General features: G+C 43.8%; 1 protein-coding gene across 1 annotated transcript; it reads right to left on the reverse strand.

Annotated features, from left to right (window-relative positions):
* Positions 1-314: 314 nt before the first annotated feature.
* On the reverse strand, positions 315-17,055 carry LOC306913671 (acetylcholinesterase-like). The gene is given in 10 exon segments (XM_079490472.1): positions 315-2,621; positions 5,325-5,503; positions 6,351-6,574; positions 6,577-6,596; positions 8,024-8,212; positions 9,963-10,191; positions 11,039-11,302; positions 11,809-12,032; positions 14,772-14,892; positions 16,667-17,055. Coding segments are annotated over 10 exon segments (1,905 nt in total). The 5' UTR covers positions 17,000-17,055; the 3' UTR covers positions 315-2,499.
* Between the last annotated feature and the right edge of the window lie 3,567 nt (positions 17,056-20,622).

Here is a 20,622-nt window from a genome sequence, read left to right on the forward strand (position 1 = left end):
TTCATACAGTACGAGGGCGTCGTAAGAGCGATGTTCAAGGCGCCAGTGCGGCCGTGGCTAAATGGGTATGACGTTCTATCGCTCCCGCTGCTCCAGGCCTTTGAGAGTTGAATGAGTCGTGACAGATTAGAGGGAACAATGGCTTGGACTGAAATTAATACACACGTGCATGTTGCACCGCGTACACACACGCACACACACACACACACACACACACACACACACACACACACGACACATGCACACAAACATTTACTTGTTTGTGTTTAGTGCATTACTACATATGAATGGCTCACGATTCCTATATGTGACTGATGATTTGGGACCAACAGGTAACGTCAAACAACGCACGGATGGACGTACACCCGCAACACAGAAACAGACATCTTGAAAAAGGATACTTTGACAAACTGGACATTTGGTTACTCTTTTAATTTGGCATGTGTTGCTATTATGGTGAAAATGTCTGCCATGTTTCATTTCCACTCAAATATATCACTTGATTGTATGATTACAGTAGTTCAACAATTCATCTCTCCCCGATCACGTAAACACAACTGCTATATTATCTACAAGCGTTCTGTTTAATACATAAAATATAATACTGTACTACTTTGTCTGGCTTCAAAAGTCAGTAATATCGGCACCGCTCCAAATGTTGACCTACAACAAACTTGGTGGAGGCCGCACAGAACGACGTTAGCGACGTTAGCACGTCTGGAAGCTGCATGCTCGCTCCAGGGACAACGGAAATGATTTAAAAAAAATTATATATATATATATATATATATGTGTGTATTTTTTAAACGAGGGGAGCTTTCACAACTTTCACAACCGCCCGGCCACCCGCCCACTTCCCCCCACAACGCAACAGGTTTCTGGCGAGGTGAAAATCCCCGTCCCCTTTTAACACAGTGGTTGGAAATGCGAGATCCACTTTGTCTCACAAAAATCTGATTAATACTTTGACTTGTGGTTTGGCAAAAATAGCCGATCTATAAGCTCACAACGTGTCATAGTTGTGACACGTTGTGATCTTCAGGATCTACAACTTTCGTCAAACGACGCAGTGTTACAACGGAGCGTGAATTAAATCGTTACACATGGATGGATGGGAGAAACATGGATGACGGAAAAGACAAGATCGGTGGGGTAGCAGGGTGGCGATGGGTTGTACGGACAAGATTTGAGCGTCCCCCGTTCTTCTTTCCCTACTACCCGCCCGCCTGAACACCACAGAACCAGAGAGAAAGACTAGCGGAGCAACGCACACACACACACACACACACAAACACACAGTCGCAAGCAATGCTCAAGACAACCAAACTCGGCAAACGGTCGCAAGATGGTCTTCAAAAGGACAGTCTTGTGTTGTCCTGTCCACGTCTTTTTGAAGACCAACCTAAGAGTGTGTTGCGTAGCACGACACTGTGTTAGCTTTGTTGTTAGCTTGTGTATCCGACATTGTCGACTCGACAAGCGACACCCATCGTGTACAAATACAGCTTGAAACAATGAGCAAATGGCAAATAAAAAAAACAGTCCAACAAAACTTCGTAGAAGCAGTAGTTAGTGGTAGTAGTGTTGTTCAAAACAAAAACCCTGAAATGTTGAGAAGGAAAACAGATAAAACTGAACGATGTATAAAATAAAATAAAATAGTGGAGCAAACTGACTCCTGGAGATCAGAGTCTCACAGGCCTTATTTAAACTTTGTCGTACGTCAGAGTATAAATTATGCGTCACTAACCACCTCACACGGTCACAACGCGCCCTCACACACACACACACACACACACACACACACACACACACACACACACACACACACACGAGGTAATGGCACGCTGTTGACATTTTCCCTTTCTACTTCTTCATGCAACGGCCGGTTCCCTCCATAATTTCGCACGGCCAGTGAAAAGACAGCAGCATCGATGGAGACGTATACCAGTATATTTCACAACGTCGGACAAAAAAATCTAAACGCAAGTTCAGAGAAGAAACACATGGTTGTGAATAAATTAAATAAATAACATAAATACAGTGTCAGAACTGTGTGTGTGTGTGTGTGTGTGTGTGTGTGTGTGTGTGTGTGTGTGTGTGTGTGTGTGTGTGTGTGTGTGTGTGTGTGTGTGTGTGTGTGTGTGTGTGTGTGTGTGTGTGTGTGTGTGTGTGTGTGTGTGTGTGTGAAATGTTTAAGCTCCGCATTTCAGCTGATATTAAAGCTAACGAGCGACCAACAAGCTAACAGTGCTTCACACTGTCAGCTTGGTGTATATCTGTTCTTGTGTGTGTAGTGAAAAACAATAAGTTATAGAAGATACAGTATCTGATCTTTCACAGCAAAAATCTTTCTTTCATTCTCTCGCCTGTCTGTCTCTCTCTCTCTGTTTCTTGCACTCCCTCTCTCTCTCTCTCTCTCTCTCTCTGCGTGGGCGTGTGTGTGTGTGTGTGTGTGTGTGTGTGTGTGTGTGGTGGTGGTGATGTTGGGGGAGGGGTTCAGAGGTCAGTGCAGCGCTCCTGTTTGCTGTAGTGGTCAAACTGACTCTTCCAGTGCATCATGTAGGATGACCAGCGATGGAACTCCACCTTCCACTGGCGCTCCGCCTCGTCAATGTTGTCTGGAGGGGGGGGGGGGGGGGGGGGGGGGGGGGGGGGGAGAGAGAGAGAGAGAGAGAGACTGGTTAGAAAGACAGATCTTAACAGTACACAGCAAAAAATACAATAGCACAATAACACAATAACAAGCATAATACTGACATAAGTAACCATGCGATAGGACACAGTTAAAGATAGGAAAAAATGCGTTCAGAATATCCATTAATATACCATAGGGTTACCGGAGCGCTCGCTCCAAAACACGCTCGCCCCGGGTCAAAACAGGAGACCTCAGAACGGTCGGTGCATGTGTTTAGTCCGACCCAAAAAATCCTACCCAAAACCCAACCCTAAACTGAACCTCACAAGAAGCGACTGTGTTGTCAGACTAATGCCTGTCGGACTGTTAGTCAAACCAACGTATGCATCCCGGAACGGTCGCCACTAGGCATTCCCAAACGTATCCTCAGTGAAACTATGCCGAACCCTAAAGCGTTATTCATAGTCTGGATTTTCGGTGGTGAGGTGACCACCGAACTACAACATGACGTCACGAGCCGCGGTGAAGAGCAAACCACCACCACCGCCCCAGCCCTTCTCAGTTCTCACCACCGCTCAACGTTATTTCAGCTCCGGTGGTCACCTCACCACCGGAGCGGTGGTCACCTCACCACCGAAAATCCAGACTATGAATGATCCTTAACCTTCCTAATCTTAACCTCAGTAAAACTATGCCTAAACCTAACCTTATTCCTAACCTTAACCTCAGTAAAACTATGCCTAAACCTATAACCTTATCCTAACCTTAACCTCAGTAAAACTATGCCTAACCCTAACCTTACTCCTAACCTTAGCCTCAGTAAAACAAATACAAGACCACAAGAACCGCTGGGGGGCGACTGTGTTTTGGGGTGAGTCTTCCAGTTACCGGTAAGAATCGAGTTTTGAACTTGTTTTATTATAATTGGTCCTCACTAATGAAGATGAAGCCTGGTTCATTCATACTTTGGAATGTGACGGTGTCACACGATGACAATAGCCAGTCTGCCTATAAACTCACTATGCGTCGCGGATGGATAAAGGACACGCTCATCTAGATGTTCATCGTGCAACACTGTTGTACGACAGAGAATAAATTGGGCATTCCTCTCTACCGACTGTGTCTCGTTGGTGGGTTAAGGACACTGCACTTCATCATGTTCTTTGCCAACTCGTAGGCTAGCCGTTTGGTAATGAGCGAGCTAGCTCTAGCTGCTGTACGTCGGCCTGTTATTAACCCTCCTGGACGGGGCTGACTGTTTATGAGCTGTTGAAGGATTTGTTGGCAGAGCAGAATAAACAACAGATTCATCAACAACATCCTACACTGGTCTCTCTGTCCCAGGACTTCATAAACACTTTGTAGAAGTGTTGGATCAGCCTGCTGTGGCCTCCGATCACAGCCATGCTCTTTAGGGCCCCCCAAATAATCCTATCCTTTCTTGTATTATTTGACAATTTGGCAATTTTTTTGCCATTTAAAAAAAAAATAGTTTTTTTTTATTACATTTTTTGGTGTTAAAAACGTCTTTAAACTGTCACTTTACGGTCATCTGGGGACCCTCCAAAAGGGGTCCTGACCCAACAGACATGATGGTATACTAACCAATAACACGATGGCATGAGCAGCTTTACTTTAGTTTACAACCGTAACGTCACTGTTAGCATAGCATTCTACCTGACATGCTGCGTAAACCCACAGCGTAACCCACAGTTTGCAGAAGCAGTTCTCATCTAATAGACGGAGAGCGATTTTCATATTGATCCGAGAGAATGCACGATCAATAATTATGTCTCTTTCGGGACAATGAAGATTAGAGCGAGTGAGATTGATATCAAATGATAAAGTCCAGACTGAGGGAGCGGAGCCTGTGGAGAGACGGAACACAGTGGTTATAAAGTCCAGACTGAGGGAGCGGAGCCTGTGGAGAGACGGAACACCGTGGTAAGGTCACCTCTGTGGAGGATAAATACAACCGTCTAGAATGTCACACTGCAAATCTCTCATCACCTGACCTTCACCACCGCATCCATGCTCTTGGTTGTGGTCTGTTGTGATGGAAAAACTGAGCCGCGTGTGCGTGCGTGCGTGCGTGCGTGCGTGCGTGCGTGCGTGCGTGCGTGCGTGCGTGCGTGCGTGTTCTGTCTACATTACTGACCATGCCCGTCTCTCTCTCTCTCTCTCTCGATCTATCTATCTATCTATCTATCTATCTATCTATCTATCTATCTATATATATATATAGTCTTTTATAGCTGGGTGTTCTTAACAATTTAAATCAACGTTGTGGTTTGTGTGTTCGACCCTCTCTGCAAATACAGGGAGAAGATGGACTTGTAGTATTTTAAACCGTGGATTGATTTGAAAAGTCTAGTCTACAATAATTGTCCCTGGAGAAAAGATTGATTTAGCATCAAAATTCTTATGTCCATTACTTAGGTATTAATAACAGCAAAATTGACTGAAACCCATATAGTGGTAACAGTGAAATGTTGCCGTGTCTGTTGTACAAATGTTTCCTGGCATCCTGATGGCTGCAACCCTCAACTAATACAGCCCTGGCTAGGCAACCCAGCCTGGTGGAGATATGCACCGTTTTTTCCAGAAAACTTGCCAGGATTTGGAAGACATTTTGTAGAATCTGGCATCGGGTCTTAATGGTTTGACCTGCAGTAGTAGTTCTTACCGGTGATGTTGAGTAGACGTGGTAGGAAGCGGTTCCAGAAAGCACACAGCTGGTTGCGCAGACCTTTATGGATCTTCATGGGCTCCGTGTTGAGTCCCACGTGTCTCTGCTCGCTGATGCTGAACAGAGGCCAGCGCTTACCAATCTCCATCCCGCCCTCGTGGTTCACGTTGGGGTTCCTGGTGTTGGGACAGAGAGAGAGAGAGAGAGAGAGAGAGGCCGGCGGGGGTTAAGGTCGGATACAGTGTCAGTTCAAAACAAACATGGGTAAATTAAATTCTCCTTCTACAGCACCGCCACCCAAGCGTGGAATGCCCTGACCCCCTCTCTCAAAAAAAATGCAGATCACTTACTTCTTTTAAAACAGGCCTGAAAATCCACCTTTCAGTAGGCCCAAGGGAGAGGAAATGATCACACCCCCCTCTTCCTTTTTCCCCTCACTGTATATACAGTGTTTTATTTTTTTACTATATAGATTTTGTGTCGTTTTTACCTGTGATGATATTGAATTTTGTTGTTATTGTTCATGTCATGCCATGAATTGATTGCATACAGTATAGTACCTATATGGAAACAAGACTGTAAGGACTATTGTTTTGTGATATCCTCACAGTACCTATCTTTTGTGTTTGACTGTTGCTGTTATACTTTCTTGATAGTTAAAGTCATAAGGGGGTGGCGGTGGCTCAGGGGTAGAGTGGCTGGATGGTAACCGCAAGGTTGCCAGTTCGAACCCAGTCTCCCCCAGAGTTAGAGTCGAAGTGTCCTTGAGCAAGACTCTGAACACCTAATTGCTCCTGATGTGTTGGTTGGTGCCTTGCATGGTTTCCTCCGCCATCGGTGTATGAATGTGTGTGTGAATGGGTGAATGTAATGCACAATCTATGTAAAGCGCCTTGGATAAAGGCGCTATATAAATGCACCATTTACCATAAGTACTTCTCCTACGACTGGTCCTTTTTTGTCAAACAACACAACCTTGAAACCTCCAGTCACAGTAGCTTCTGGCTCTAATATGTCGCTCACCCGGTGCGGGCGAAGTTGGCCCAGTATCTCATCATCTTGCGGCTCAGTTTCTCCTCTTCGAAGGTGTAGTTGAGTTTCTTGTCCAGTGGCAGGCCAAAGACGAACTCTATCTCGTACCCGTGGATGACCCCCATCCAGTCGGGCCACGCCACGTTGGACGCGCGGTGGTCAAACAGGTACAGGTACACTCCACCTGAACGGATGGATGCAGAGAGAGAGGCCCGAGGTTATTATCGTTAACTAAAACTAACACAAAATAATGAAAACTTGGAAAAAAAGGTGGAAAAATCGTTAACTGGACTAAACAAAAACGATAACTAACTTTATTGTGTGTTTACAAAACAAACCGAAATTAGAGACAAAATGCCCTTAGATTTAGTTTTTCTTGTTACCAACAGTAACTGAATATAATATTTTTAAATGGTATCTTTTTTTTTATTTAGAGTTTTTATTACACAACAGACCTACTTACTCTTAACCCTGCACCTCACAAATAAGCCAAAGTATAAAAATAAAGAAAACCTAATGAAAAATGACTCGTCTCTCCTAATCCAGGGTGCTCTCCGTGGTTTTGAACGGATCGATATACTAGCGCATATATGTCAAACTCAAGGCCCGGGGGCCAAATCAGGCCCGTGAATGAATTATCTTTGGCCAGCGGAATGATATTTAATTAGTATTAGAACTGGCCCTCTGGTATATTGCACGGACCACCATAATACTACATGTCCCACAATGCACTGTGAGTGCATTGGCACATATCACATACTTAAAGCAGTGCTTGGTGAGGATCATAGAACAGGAAACTGAGCTTAATAATAATGCATTTTCAGTTTTAAATGCATTTACTTTTTTGCTGTTTGCCTGGGACGTCCTCATGAACACGGTGCCCGTGTGTTGAAACACAGTCCGGCCCTCAACTTGTACCAATTTCTTTATTTTGGCCCACTGTGTATTTGAGTTTGACATCCCTGTACTAGCGCTTCATTTCTGCTCCTCGTGAATGCTTTTTGGATCATATATCGTATAAATTAAAACTATAGGAATGTAAGGCAATGTAAAGAAAACTTTTTTGAGAGGATTGTTTCCGGGTCATGGGTTTCCGAGTAAAAGCGGCCATATCTTTCCGGCACCCCAGAGCTCCTATTTTGAAGGACTTCCGGCACTGATTGTGTTAAAGACGGTTACGCCGCGGACAAAGCCCACTCGAGTTGTGACAAATCATGACAACAAACACAATATTTTGGACCAAAAAAATAATTACAAAGAAGAAAAACAACAAAAAAAAGTGTTGTAACCTGCCGTTTTTTTCTTCTTTCTAATTATTTGTTCGGCCCAAAAAATGTTGTTTGTCACGACAAGAGTTGGCTTTGTACGAGGCTTAAAAGGTCCTTAACCCATTTAGACCTGAGGACGCATCTGTGTCATATTATAGCTTTTAACCCATTTTGGGCGGGAACCCCTTTGTGTTTTAACTAAGCATTATGTTATACTTTAGCTATTGAAAAATAGCAGATCTACAAGCTTGTAGGTCTGCTATTTTTGAAAAATCGTAAAAATGCGGCACAAATCTTTGAATATATATTCTTTTATATAACGTTTTTTTTAGTTCGACGTCAGGCCTGAATGGGTTAAATAAATACTTTTTGAAATGTGGTGGTGGTCCGTCATACCTTGGGAGGAGGAGCGTGCGTAGGTGCGTGCGAAGTGTGCGACGGGGCAGATGACGTTGTGGTCGCCCACGATGTCGTCGAGGCCGTCTCGGTTCTTCACGCCGTTGTTCTCGTCCATCCAGTCGGTGTACTGCAGCACCACGGCCTCCAGGCCGATGTCGTTGGCGTGGGGAACGCTCATCTTCACGCCTATAGCGGCCGGGGGGGGCAGGACACAGAGAATACCACCACATCATAGGAGGAATTAACCAGTGGTGGAAAGTACTCAGTTGTTCTACTTATTTAAAAGTATCAATATTAGTAGTATCAATACTGAGATGTAGAACTTACATAATGCGTTTGTCACTTCACACAAGAGTTTGAGTTTGAGTTTCATGGTGTGACTTTGGCATGGGCCCGGCGCGGCTGCACTAATAACTTTGGGGCAGGCCCGTCTAGAGTTTGAATGGACAGGTATCAGTCAAAAGGGAGACATCGAAGAGGAAGGATGGATGGGGAAGGATCAGCATATGGAATGTCAGAACAGGTACTGACATATATCCATATGGAGATCTAAGTGTTTGAGGTCAGATTTAGAGTTGCTGGCCAATATTGATGACATTGAGGATCTATAATATATGGGCTTAATTGTGACAGCAGGTTGCGTTTACTGTGACAGCAGGGATCTCCACGAGACCTGGGCACCATATGGGGGCTTTCCGAAGTATGGGGGTTTTGAGCCCCCACTTTATTGTTTCATTTCATTACATTACGGACAATACGGAGTCACTGCCAGGTCTGCTGACGACGTCAACTCGGAATCTCAGGAATGTATTGACAGCGGGGAGTGACGTATTTTAGCAGTGGCATTGATTACAGGCCATGTAGTTTCAAGACTTTTACGGCAGAATTAATTAAATTTCAGAAATGACGCACAGCCACCACCCTAACAGAAAAGCCGGATGATTTGTTTATTTTTCAAACACAGTTCTTATATGAGGCGATCTAAGATCCACCTATGGAGATTTTAATATAAATAAATATACCGGGGCAATAGCGCCCTCTAGCAACATTGACGTCAGACTTCAGTGCTCTATATAGTCTAGTTTTTATGTAGTTTTCCTCTGTGAAAAAATGTAGTTGACGCCATAGTCGCTAGTCGACGAAATCAAGGCACAGGTCTCCACCAGGAGGATAAGACTGTGTGAGATGTTTGGCAAAATGTTTAGGAGTAATATAAACATGTTTGCCTTTGATGGCAATTGGATGACTTGAGGCATTTTGTTCCAAAAATGTGTTTTGCAAAAATCAACCTGTTGGTGGCGCTATAACAGGCCAATGTGAAAAGGGTGGGATATATTCCTCAGCCTAGTAAGAAAATGTGTGAAAGATTTCACGTAAATTGCATGCTGCGTTCATGATTTGAGGCTTTTGTTCAAAACGGGGCAATCTTGCAAACTGTGAAAGCCAATTATAGCCAATTAGGATGGAATATGAAATATCGGACAGATCCGACTTGAGCACATGACCATAGAGATACTGTGTAACGATTTGTGAGATTTTTGGACAGAATCTGGAGGAGTAATATCAAAAAATGTGTTTTACAAAAGTCGGCCTCCTGGTGGCGCTATAAAAGGCAGATGCGGAAAATGCAGGTCAAAGGTTTGTCCTTGGCCTCTAGGGAGTGTGCATGCAACGTTTCACGCAGATCGGTGCAGTTTTAGGTAAAAGAAATGTGAAAAGCTGACTCATGGTGGCGCTATAACAGGCTGTTCTGGAAAATGCGGGGCAGAGGTTCATCGTTGGCATCCAGGGAGTGTGTGTGCAAAGTGTGGCATCGACCAGGTTAACGGTGCCGGAGAGTATGTTTTGGACGGAGTGCAAAACATACTCTCTCCCCATGCCTTCGGCCTGGTGGAGACAATCACAGTGAAGAGGCGCGCAAGTCGTGCTGACATACCTTCCAGGAAGTCCTCTTTGGAGATGAGGCTCTCGTTGTCCTTGCTGAAGCCGGGCACTCCGTACACCAGGAAGAAGGAGCCCTCGTCCTGGTTGACGCCCATCAGGATCTGCGTATCCTTGAAGTCCCCCGAGCTGAGCATGGCCTCGGGCGAGTCGGGCACTACGTCCCCGTCCACCATGGGGACAAAAGAGAAGCGGAACACCTGATTGCCATTCCACGGCATGACCTGATGACGATGACCACGGGACATTATGTTCACGTTCAGTGGTGGAAAGTAACTAAGTACATTTACTTAAGTACATTTACTATTACTCATTTAGACATAGGACGATTCTACCAAATGTCTTCTAAATCCTGACAGTTTAACATTTTCATGTCAAGGACCGCTAAATATATTATGTAATTGGCCGCCAACCCCCATCTGAAAATATGTTGTTACAGGGACCCCCCAGAAGCAAAGATTTGAGTTAAAAACGTTCACTCTGAAAGAATATATATTCAAAGATATCCACCACACTCGGTGCCGCGCTATGAGTTTGTAGATCTGCTAATTTTCTATAGCTAAAGTATAACTTTATGCTTAAAACACCAAAAGGGGTTCCCGTCCTGAATGGGTTGTTAAGTACTGTACTTAAGTACAATTCTTTAGGTGTTTACACTTCACTTGAGTGTTTCCAATTTCCAATACTTTTACTTTTACTACTCCACTACATCTCCGATCCCAATTTTTTTGTTTTACTCCACTACATTTATTTGAAAACTTTAGTTATTGGTTGCTTTATAGATAAAGCAATCTACAAGCTCACAATTTGTCACATTGTGAAACAATGCTATTTTCAAAAGATTTCTATATATTTTAAACCTTGAAATGAGACATTTGCATCTGCATTATGAGTACCTTTAGATACTTTAAGCACATTTTGATGCCAATACTTTTGCAATTTTATATAAGTATATTTTTAATTCCGGACTTTTACCTGTAACGGAGTACTTCTATATTTCAATATTGATACTTTTACTTTAACATTTGAGTCCATCTTCCATCACTGGTAAATAATACCGTGTGTACGTACCGACCACTCGTGATCAAGCAGCTCCTTTGGCGTCCGCGTGCGCAGGCAGTCCACCAGCTCTGTGTCGTTGCCAGCGACGTTGCAGAAATTCAGTTTGGCCAGCTGCGTGGCCCTCCGGCGCGCCTCCCCGGGCGTGACCGAGGCCCAGGGGCAGTTGGGCACACCGCTCTGCAGGATGGCCCGTGTGAACAGGGAGCGGCTGCCGGGCATCATGAGGTGGTAGCCCACCGAGGCGGCACCGGCGCTCTCGCCGAAGATAGTAACCTGCAGGCGGAGGGGAGTGACTTGAGTACATTTACTCGAATGCTGTACGTTTGTATTTTCCAATTTCCGATACTTTTACTTCTACTTCTCCACTACATCTCGATTATTTGAAAACTTTAGTTACTAGTTACTTTGTAGATTTGGATTATTATTACAATTATTACATTCTGAACTGCCCACAGCCCGTCTAAGAGACACAGACCGAGTAGAAAAAAGCATTTTATCATGAACATTAGTGAGGACTATTTTGACGGCTATTTTCAGAAAGTGTAAAAGCAGTTATTACGATAGCATCAAGGCCCGCCAAAATACATTTTAGTCGGCTAAATCAACTGTAGATTTAGTCGACTAAAATCCTATGATATTTAGTCGACTAAAACTAGAATAACACTAAGACATTCCAGGTGACTAAAATGTGACTAAAACTAAATGAAAACTATTCAAGAGACTATGACTAAAACTAAAATCAAAATTTGCTGCCAAAAACAACACTGTTTGAAGCGTACCGTCTTGGGGTTTCCGCCAAAGAAGTGGATGTTGTCCTGGACCCACTGCAGCGCCAGCCTCTGGTCGAGCAGACCCACGTTTCCCGGCGCCTCGTTGGAGCCGTGCAGCGCCAGGAAGCCGAAGGCGCCGATGCGGTAGTTCATGGAGACCACGATCACCGTCTCCGTGTGGGCCAGGTAGCGGCCGTCGTACACGTCCAGGGACGACGAACCGCTGTAGAAACCTAGCAGAGCAGAGCACACACAATCTCAATTGCGCCCAAAAATACAAAAAAACAGAAGTTTGAACGTTCAGTGGATTTTCTGTCGTCTGGGGTTTTCTGAACAATTGGGCTCAAACAAGTTGCTCTGATTTGTCTGTGGACGGTGATGTAACGCTCCACAAATCACGGCCCCTCTCGTTCTTCCAGGCGTTCTTCGATTGCATCTGAACTCTGAAGAAGCTTTAGAACCAGAGAGAAAAACACCTGGCATGTTAAAAACATGACTGAAGGGACCTATATTAGCACTAAACTGCGTAATTTCTTATTTGCTCCCACACACACATAAGACACACACTTGATGATGTCAACGAGCATATCGTTCAACAGTGACTCAAGTGTTTTGGGGTGCATGTGTTTGGTCCGACGTACTAACAGTCCTACAGTCATGAGTCCGACCCAAAATCTACCCTAAACCTAATCTACCCTCACAGAAAGCCACGGGTTAGTTTTAGCCTGCCACGGGTTAGTTGTAACATTCCACGCATGTCAGGAGCGGTTCGTGTTAACCTGCTGCGCATGTCGGGAGCCACGGGTGAGTTTTAACCCGCAGCACGGGTTACAGTAGGTGTAACCGGCAGCGCATGTCATCAGCGGAGCTGTCGGACTAATGCCTGTCGGACTCTTAGTATGTCTAACCATCGTATGCACCCCAGTGTTTTGTGGCTTTTGTTGCTGCTAATGTGAACATGCTATAAGAGTTTAGCAGCGTCTAAAGTGTGTGCTGTCACAGTGCCGACGGTGTAATGGTGAAGCCTCCTGAGTCAGGACACACATGTACACTGTCCTGAAATGACCCAGGATCACATCTCCTGATGAGTGTCTCTCTCCCCCTGACGGTCCCCTTCACTCCCTATACCAAACACAAATACAAACTGTCAGTCTCCGTGGAAGAACTGCTCTTAACACAATCAGCGCCGGGATTTCTTTCAAAATAACAGCTCGGGGTGCCGCGCAGATAGGGCCGCTTTTACTCTGTAAGCCCCCCCTTTCCGTTCTGGACAACAACCGGGAGAAATATCTTTGCTTGCTTACCTCGCTATCGTTACGATAAAGTCGCTGAATAATCCCTTGCGTTCATATTTTGAACGAGAGGCAGGTCAGAAGTCAGAAATGAAGAGCTTAGTATATCCATCTGGTCAAAACCACGGAGAGCATGCGCGAAGAGCAAGGAGTATGGTGCAGAAGGAGAGGCCAACTCCAAAAAAAAAGAAAAAAATTCAGTTGTCCTTTAAGTAAATGTACTTAGTTACTTTTCATCACTTATGCCAGTGGGAATGTGGCCAAAGTTGCTTTACTGACAATGTCATGTAAGAGAGGCTGATTGGTCAGCCGTCGTATCTTCCCTATAGGGAGTATTATTTTGTTTATCCTTCTTGAAGTGGTTTTATGCTGTTTGTGTGTAACAGCCACTGGAGTTTGCCTGTTTTCGGATAATAAAGATATGAACTGGATCAATGTGTATCAATGCATTCATTTTCAGTAGACTATGTAGATTCGGAAAGCAGAACGTTGCTGCGTTGAGTCCTTACCAATTCCAAGAGGAGGATCATATCACTCCAGTGCTTAAACCTTTACACTGGCTCACTGTCCGTTAAATAATTAATTTCAAAATACTGCGGTTGGATTATAAAGCATTGAATGGTTTCAGGCCAAAAATACACTTATCTTGTGTGATATCATGAACCGATCCAGACCTTCTGGGATAGGTCTGCTTTCTGTCCCTAGAATCAGAACTAGTCCCGGAAAACTAATACTAATGCAGTGGTGTAAAGTAACTAAGTACATCTACCAAAGTACTGTACTTTAAAGTACAATTTTGAGGTAGGCCTATTTGTACTTTGCTTGAGTAATTCAAATTTCCAATACTTCTACTCCACTACTTATATTGTACTTTTACTCCATTACAATTATTTGAAAACGTTAGTTACTACTTAGTGGTAGATTTAGATTATTATTACAAAATATAGGCTACATTCAGCCCTATATACATTTTTCGTTTGAAAATAGCAGATCTACAAGCTCACAATGTGTCGCATACATTTGAAAACTTGAAATGAAACATTCTGTATAGTGACTAATTCTATTTTTGGTACTTTAAGTACATTTTTATGGTAATGCTTTTGTACTTTTACTCATGTACATTTTGAATTCCAGACTTTTACTTGCAACGGAGTAATTCTACATTGCAGTATTGATACTTTAACTTAAGTGAAAACGTAAGTACTTTTTTCCCCACCGCTGTTGGTTTGTGGTCCTTACGATGCACGTGCACACACAGACATCAAAGCGGGCTTGATGCCCCTGCCCTTTTACCCGTCTGTAAAAAAAACTGCCCTCTCCAGACCGTGAATCCCAGCATGGTGAAAGAAATGCAAATGCCCCTTGCAAAAGCAGCAGGATAATTGCCTCTTTTCGAACTCTCCTGAACTTGAAAGGCAAGTTTTGGCGTTGAAAGAATTTGTCCTATGTGTAGAAATCCACGTCATACGCCACAGCTTCAGTAGCTAAAGAGTGCAGGGTCACACCCCGAAAATAGCTGATCTACAAGCTGTAGTTGATCTACAAGCTGTAGTTGATCTACACGCTGCGATGCGTTGAGAGTCTGTAGATCCGCCATTTTCAATATTTTGGGCCAAAAGTGCCCTTTTAGGGAATTTCAGGTCCCTGACTCTCTAACATTCTCTGCACGTCCCTGCTTACCTCCGCCGTAGATCCACACCATGACGGTGAGGTTGTGTGGCCTCGCGGACGACGGCACCCACACGTTGAGGTACAGACAGTCCTCGCTCATCTCCCTGTTGGGGTTCCACATCTCAGAGCCCTGGATGGGGAGAGGTGCAACACTTCATCAAACACAATAGGATTTCAATTAAATTATTAAATCGATTAATAATCAATCCCTTGTTTTCCCTTGTTTTGGGAAACAAACTCATTCGCCGCCCTCACCGCTATCTGGTTGAATGGCTGAATTTATACTCAAGAACCGTCTTATTTTGAAAGCGGTTATAATCAGAAACGGAAAAACAGGAAGTGTAATATCGATATATGTAACATGGCCCACGACTGTTATTTAATTGGCCCACGACTGTTACAAAACCAACATTAACCTTTTTTAACCGGCGATCATAGTGTTTATAGAAATGAGCCGCTAATCAAGCTTGTTTTGATCAAAAACGCAGCCTGGAAAAAGAATCAGAGATATTAGGATTCTAAAAAATCCACTTAGTTTTTTTCCTGTTTACTTCATCAACTGAAGTGATACAGATGCTAGAAGAACAGAGTTGTGAAACGTAATTAATTAATATAAAAATAGACATCAAAAGACGATCTCGAAGACTAAAGTCATAGGAGAAAATGACGTCAAAAGACGATCTAGGCAGTGGGTGAGTAAAAAGAACGCTTGCGATGCGTTTTATTAATATAAAACAGTGAAGTCATCAATATAATAATCTCTCTAAGTCGTCCTCAGACGAGCCCTCCATCGTCACTTTCAGTCATCCCGGTTCTCCATACATCTGGCCAGTTCATTGACACTTTGCGCTCCTGCGTCATTCTTGAGTACGTCCACAGGTGCACTTCCAAACTATCTAAACTAAAAGTATTGTTATAAAATAATTATCTGCAAGGAACTTCTTGAAAGGAAGTAGCTCAAAACATGTTGAGGCTTGTCTGTCTTGGATTATGGGGACATAATCTATAGACATGCAGCAGCATCCACTCTTAAATCCCTAGACTTTTTAATTTTTAATTTTTTTCCCGATTTTGTAGGCCTCAAGATCAGGTAGATTATAGTTATAGTCACCATGTACCCAGTTTTTCAATGTACAAATATTTATTTAAAAAAAAATATATATATATATATTTTTTTAATTTATTTTATTTTTTACATAATAGGTAGTTAAACAACTAGTCGACTAGTAAACTAGGCAACTAGTCAACTAGTAAAAATTACTAGAAGTGAATGCCCTAGTACCCTTGCATCGTTTTAAAACCTTGGTGAGCATACAGACCCCCACAATGTGTAACTGTTTTTAGATCATTTTGAAATTTGAAATTTATTTGAAATTTGTTTTAGCTTTTTTTTGTAAACCTATGTAATTTCACATGTATACCATGTATTGTATTGTATTCTTTGTTTTTATTTTCCTGATCTTCTGATGTATTGTGATGTTTTTCTATGTGATTGTATTACTCTTTTAATCAAATCGAGTTTGATTACTCAAGAATAAATAAAACTTGAATGAATGAATGTCTACGGTGGATTTTTATGAAACAAAAACATAATTCAAGCTGCAATACAATCAAATAGGACTTTTTTTGTTTGGATGTATGGGCTGTCAATGGGAAATTGCACCTAGTCATCACCTTGCTGGCAAGATTAACCCACTCAAAAGACTCACTGCTGTAGCAGAGTGTTTCCAGTGAGCCAACATGCACAACATCAGCACCCTGACTCTGTTTGACCAGAATGGAACAGAGCCTTCATTAGTGTTGGCGGTAACACCTGAAGGAAGTAGGAAAGGGGCTCAAGTTCTTTTCAAAATGGCGTGTGTGCATAGAGCCCATAGTGACTGGTTGGTTGGTCTCCCCTATACCTGGAATCCCGGGAACATGGCATCCACATACTGCCAGCAGGCGTTGGGGTACTCGTCAGCCTCGTACACGTCCGTCCACACGCGCTTGGGCTCGGCGCGACGGAAGCGGCGCTTGCCCACCGGCGGCTCGGCGAAGGGGATTCCCAGGAAGGCGGTGACGTGGCCACGGCCAGGCACGGGCATTTGCCGGCCGCGCACCCGCCCCGCGTGCGTCTGCACCACCAGCTCACCGTCGCTCTGCGCGGCCGCCGGAGACGCCAGGAGGGAGAGGAGGAGGAGGGGAGCGAGGAAGAGGAGGGGGGAGGAGGAGGAAGAGGAAGAGGGGGCGCACATGGTTATGGCGGTCGGTATAACCGGAGGCTGTCGGGACTCCGGGGTGAGGGAGGATCTGTCACACCTGGAGAGAGAGAAAAAGAGAGAGACAGAGAGAGAGAGTTAGCATGACATATAGGAAATTTGGCCACCGACCCCAATCTGAAAATATGTTGTTCCAGGGACCCCCCAGAGGCATTTGAGTTAAAAATGGTCGCTATGAAAGAATATATATTGAAAGATTTGTGCTACATTTACATAACTTTCAAAAAATAGCAGATCTACAAGTTCGTATATCTGCTATTTTTCAATAGCTGAAGTATACAATAATGGTTAAAGTGGTTAAAAGCTAAGGTGACACAGATGCGTCCCAGGTCTTAAAGCAATAAGCCATACTTTACCATGGATTTTTGTAAATGTTAAACTTCCCCCCCAGCTCCCGAAATAAAACTTAATTTGCGATGAAAATGCTTCAATCTGGTGCACTTTGAGATCAAAATTAAGAGACTGTGATCTATAAATAACTACACACATCATCAGAGACGAAATGTTTTTATAATCGTCATGGGGGCGCACGCCGCAACGGGGGGGGAAAAGTTGTTGTTTTTTTTCATTCCACCCTAAACCCAAGCGTTTAGGTTCTAAACACTTATTTGAACACTCTTTAAACGTGTCACAGTGTTTGTAGATTATAAGAGCATGTTTGTTTAAATGCCATGATTGCAGCACTGAGTCATCTGGTAGGCTACTCCGTTTCATTGTGAACAAGTAGCCTAAGCAGAGTACAGTACTGTACCCTACCTGGCAGGTTAAACAAGATTAGCATTTGAATGCCGGACAAAAGGTGTTAACGTGCGTTCAGACTTGGATGGTTAGAGCTGCGCGATTACATACAAAGTCAATGCAAAGACGAGAATTGCGCGAACGGGCGCGGCGCGACCTGGCGCAGTACAAACGGGACGAACCGACTAGGCGAATATACTGTATACATATTCAGGTCTAATTCATCATGGGGGCTCGAGCCCCGCCGCCCCCACGGACGGAGTCTACGTCACTGCACATCATATTAGATTATTATCATCTTTACTGTGCTATTGCCATTTGCCAACATCAATTATACCAGGGAAGTACAAAAATGGGTGTTTGAGGAACCAGCTGTGAGCAGTGGAGATCATCAGGAGCCATCCTTGTAGAATCACTGAAATGACATTAATTGGCCTAAATGCAAAGGCATTTTGAACGTCCACAGCCACAGCCATATTTCTAAAGCGCTTACCAATATAGCAACATGGAAATCCTACACATATCCTAATTAAAACAATTTAAAGACCACACACGGCGATAGAAAATGCTCTTCATGGGCTTGCGAAACAGTCTCACTCTCACTACAACAATACTTTCTATAAGAAAGTAGTCCCCTAGCAACTGACAGCACAAACCAGTCCAGCAAATTAATGGCGGTGCTGTACGTACCCTTGTGTCTCGTTTAAAAGTAAATGGTGCATTTATATAGCGCTTTTTCTCCAATGCGCTTTAAATAGATGATGCATTACATGTACATTCACGCATTCAGACACATTCACACTGGCAGAGGAAACTACATGCAAGGCACTAATCTGAACATCGGGAGCAATAAGGGGTTCAGAGTCTTGGACGAGAAGCCCGGGATCGAACTGGGAACCTCGCGTTCCCATCAGGCCAATCTACCGGGCCACTCTACCCCTGAGCCACTGCCGACCGTGCTTTGTGAAACTTTGCTCACAAGATAAAATAAATACTAAAAAAAGCGAAAAGGGACGTCAATCTCAATTGTAAACGAGACATGGGCTCAGTGATATTGACGACTGTGTTCTATAGGTGTGTGTTTATTGAGTGTTTTACAACGGCACACAACCAAAGCAATGGGACTATCCGTTTTAGTGTAAATGTACTAAAAAGGCACACACAGCAGATCTTTTGGAAGGCCCAATCAGCCTGATTATCCATACGTGAACAATGGGCGAGATAACTGCAGTTAAATAGAGGCGGAATAACAAGTGACAGACGAAGAGAAGAGAAGAGAGAGAGACAGACACACACACACACACACACACACACACACACACACACACACACACACACACACACACACACAAACACACACACAGAGTTGATAGTACAGAAAAAGAGGACATGAAATATTCAACCCATCAAGGCAGCAGTGTCCAGTTTCCACACACACACACACACACACAAACACACAAACACACACACACACACACACACACACACACACACACTTTTAACAGTAACCCTATAAAGACAAAAATAGCTCACAACACAACTGCTATTTCCTATATGCACGACATAAGTCCGCGACTCACAATGTCTATTTCTCCTGCTGTGCTTGTGGGGACATTTGGCACTCATAAATATAGTAGTACGAGTACATGCACGCACGCACACAACACACACACACACCTGTGAGTTTTGTGTTTATATTTCCAATGCATGGTTGCCGTAGAGACAGGATTACCTTGGGAGGCACGGTAAAGGGATAGGGGACAGCTGTGTGTGTGTGTGTGTGTGTGTGTGTGTGTGTGTGTGTGTGTGTGTGTGTGTGTGTGTGTGTGTGTGTGTGTGTGTGTGTGTGTGTGTGTGTGTGTGTGTGTGTGTGTGTGTGTGTGTGTGTGTGCTATTTCCGAATATGCTGCCTATTCGTTGAATGGAGGGTCTATTTTGGAGATGTCACCTCTCTCTCTCTCTTTGTCTCACACACACACACACACACACTGCGTGCGTGCAAGTTTATTGATATGTATGTACTATGCTTGGCAGTGTTTCCACTGGAACAGCCGTTGGCCTCAGAGTCCCTCCACCTGACCACACCATTAATGAAATGAAAAGCCTGTCATTAAAACCAGTAACACAATGAAGGTGCCCCACCTCCTCCCCCCACCCCCCACCCCTCCCTTATGGCAACACAGTTCGGGGCCCCCAGTGACTGGGGGTGTGTGTGTGTGTGTGTGTGTGTGTGTGTGTGTGTGTGTGTGTGTGTGTGTGTGTGTGTGTGTGTGTGTGTGTGTGTTTCAAAAGACCTTTATACCCTGCAGTATAACATGTATATAACGACACAATGTGACATAGGTCTGTTTACAAAATGCTGTACCCCCTCCAACTGTATAATTTATACTTCCCCCACCCAACAGTTTTTATTATATTTTGACACTTGCTTTGGTTACATCGTATGTTTTCTCATGCCAATAAAGCTCCTTTGAATTGAATTGTGTGTGTGTGTGTGTGTGTGTGTAATACAAATAAAAAATCCTTATCTAGAGTGATGTTGCTCTGAGCAGGGAGGAGGGGGTCTAATGGCCGCTCACCGTAGACCAAAGCCCATTTGGGACAAAACACTGTGAAAGCATTTCTGACATTATGAACGACGGATGTAATCAAACAATTGCTCGGCAGAATTCTCCTTTAACTGGTATGTTCACTTAGTATACACTAGTATTAGCCTTGACATTGACATGACAGACGTGATATTGTCTCTTCTTCAACCGGTCACCTTCAATACACCAAATATGGTGTCCGAATATGACGCGCACTCTCAATGTTTATTTGGCCCACAGAATGCACACAGACTCCCATCAGTCATATATCAG

This window comes from Electrona antarctica (assembly GCF_951216825.1).
Source record: "Electrona antarctica genome assembly, chromosome: 21".
NCBI lineage: Eukaryota > Metazoa > Chordata > Actinopteri > Myctophiformes > Myctophidae > Electrona > Electrona antarctica.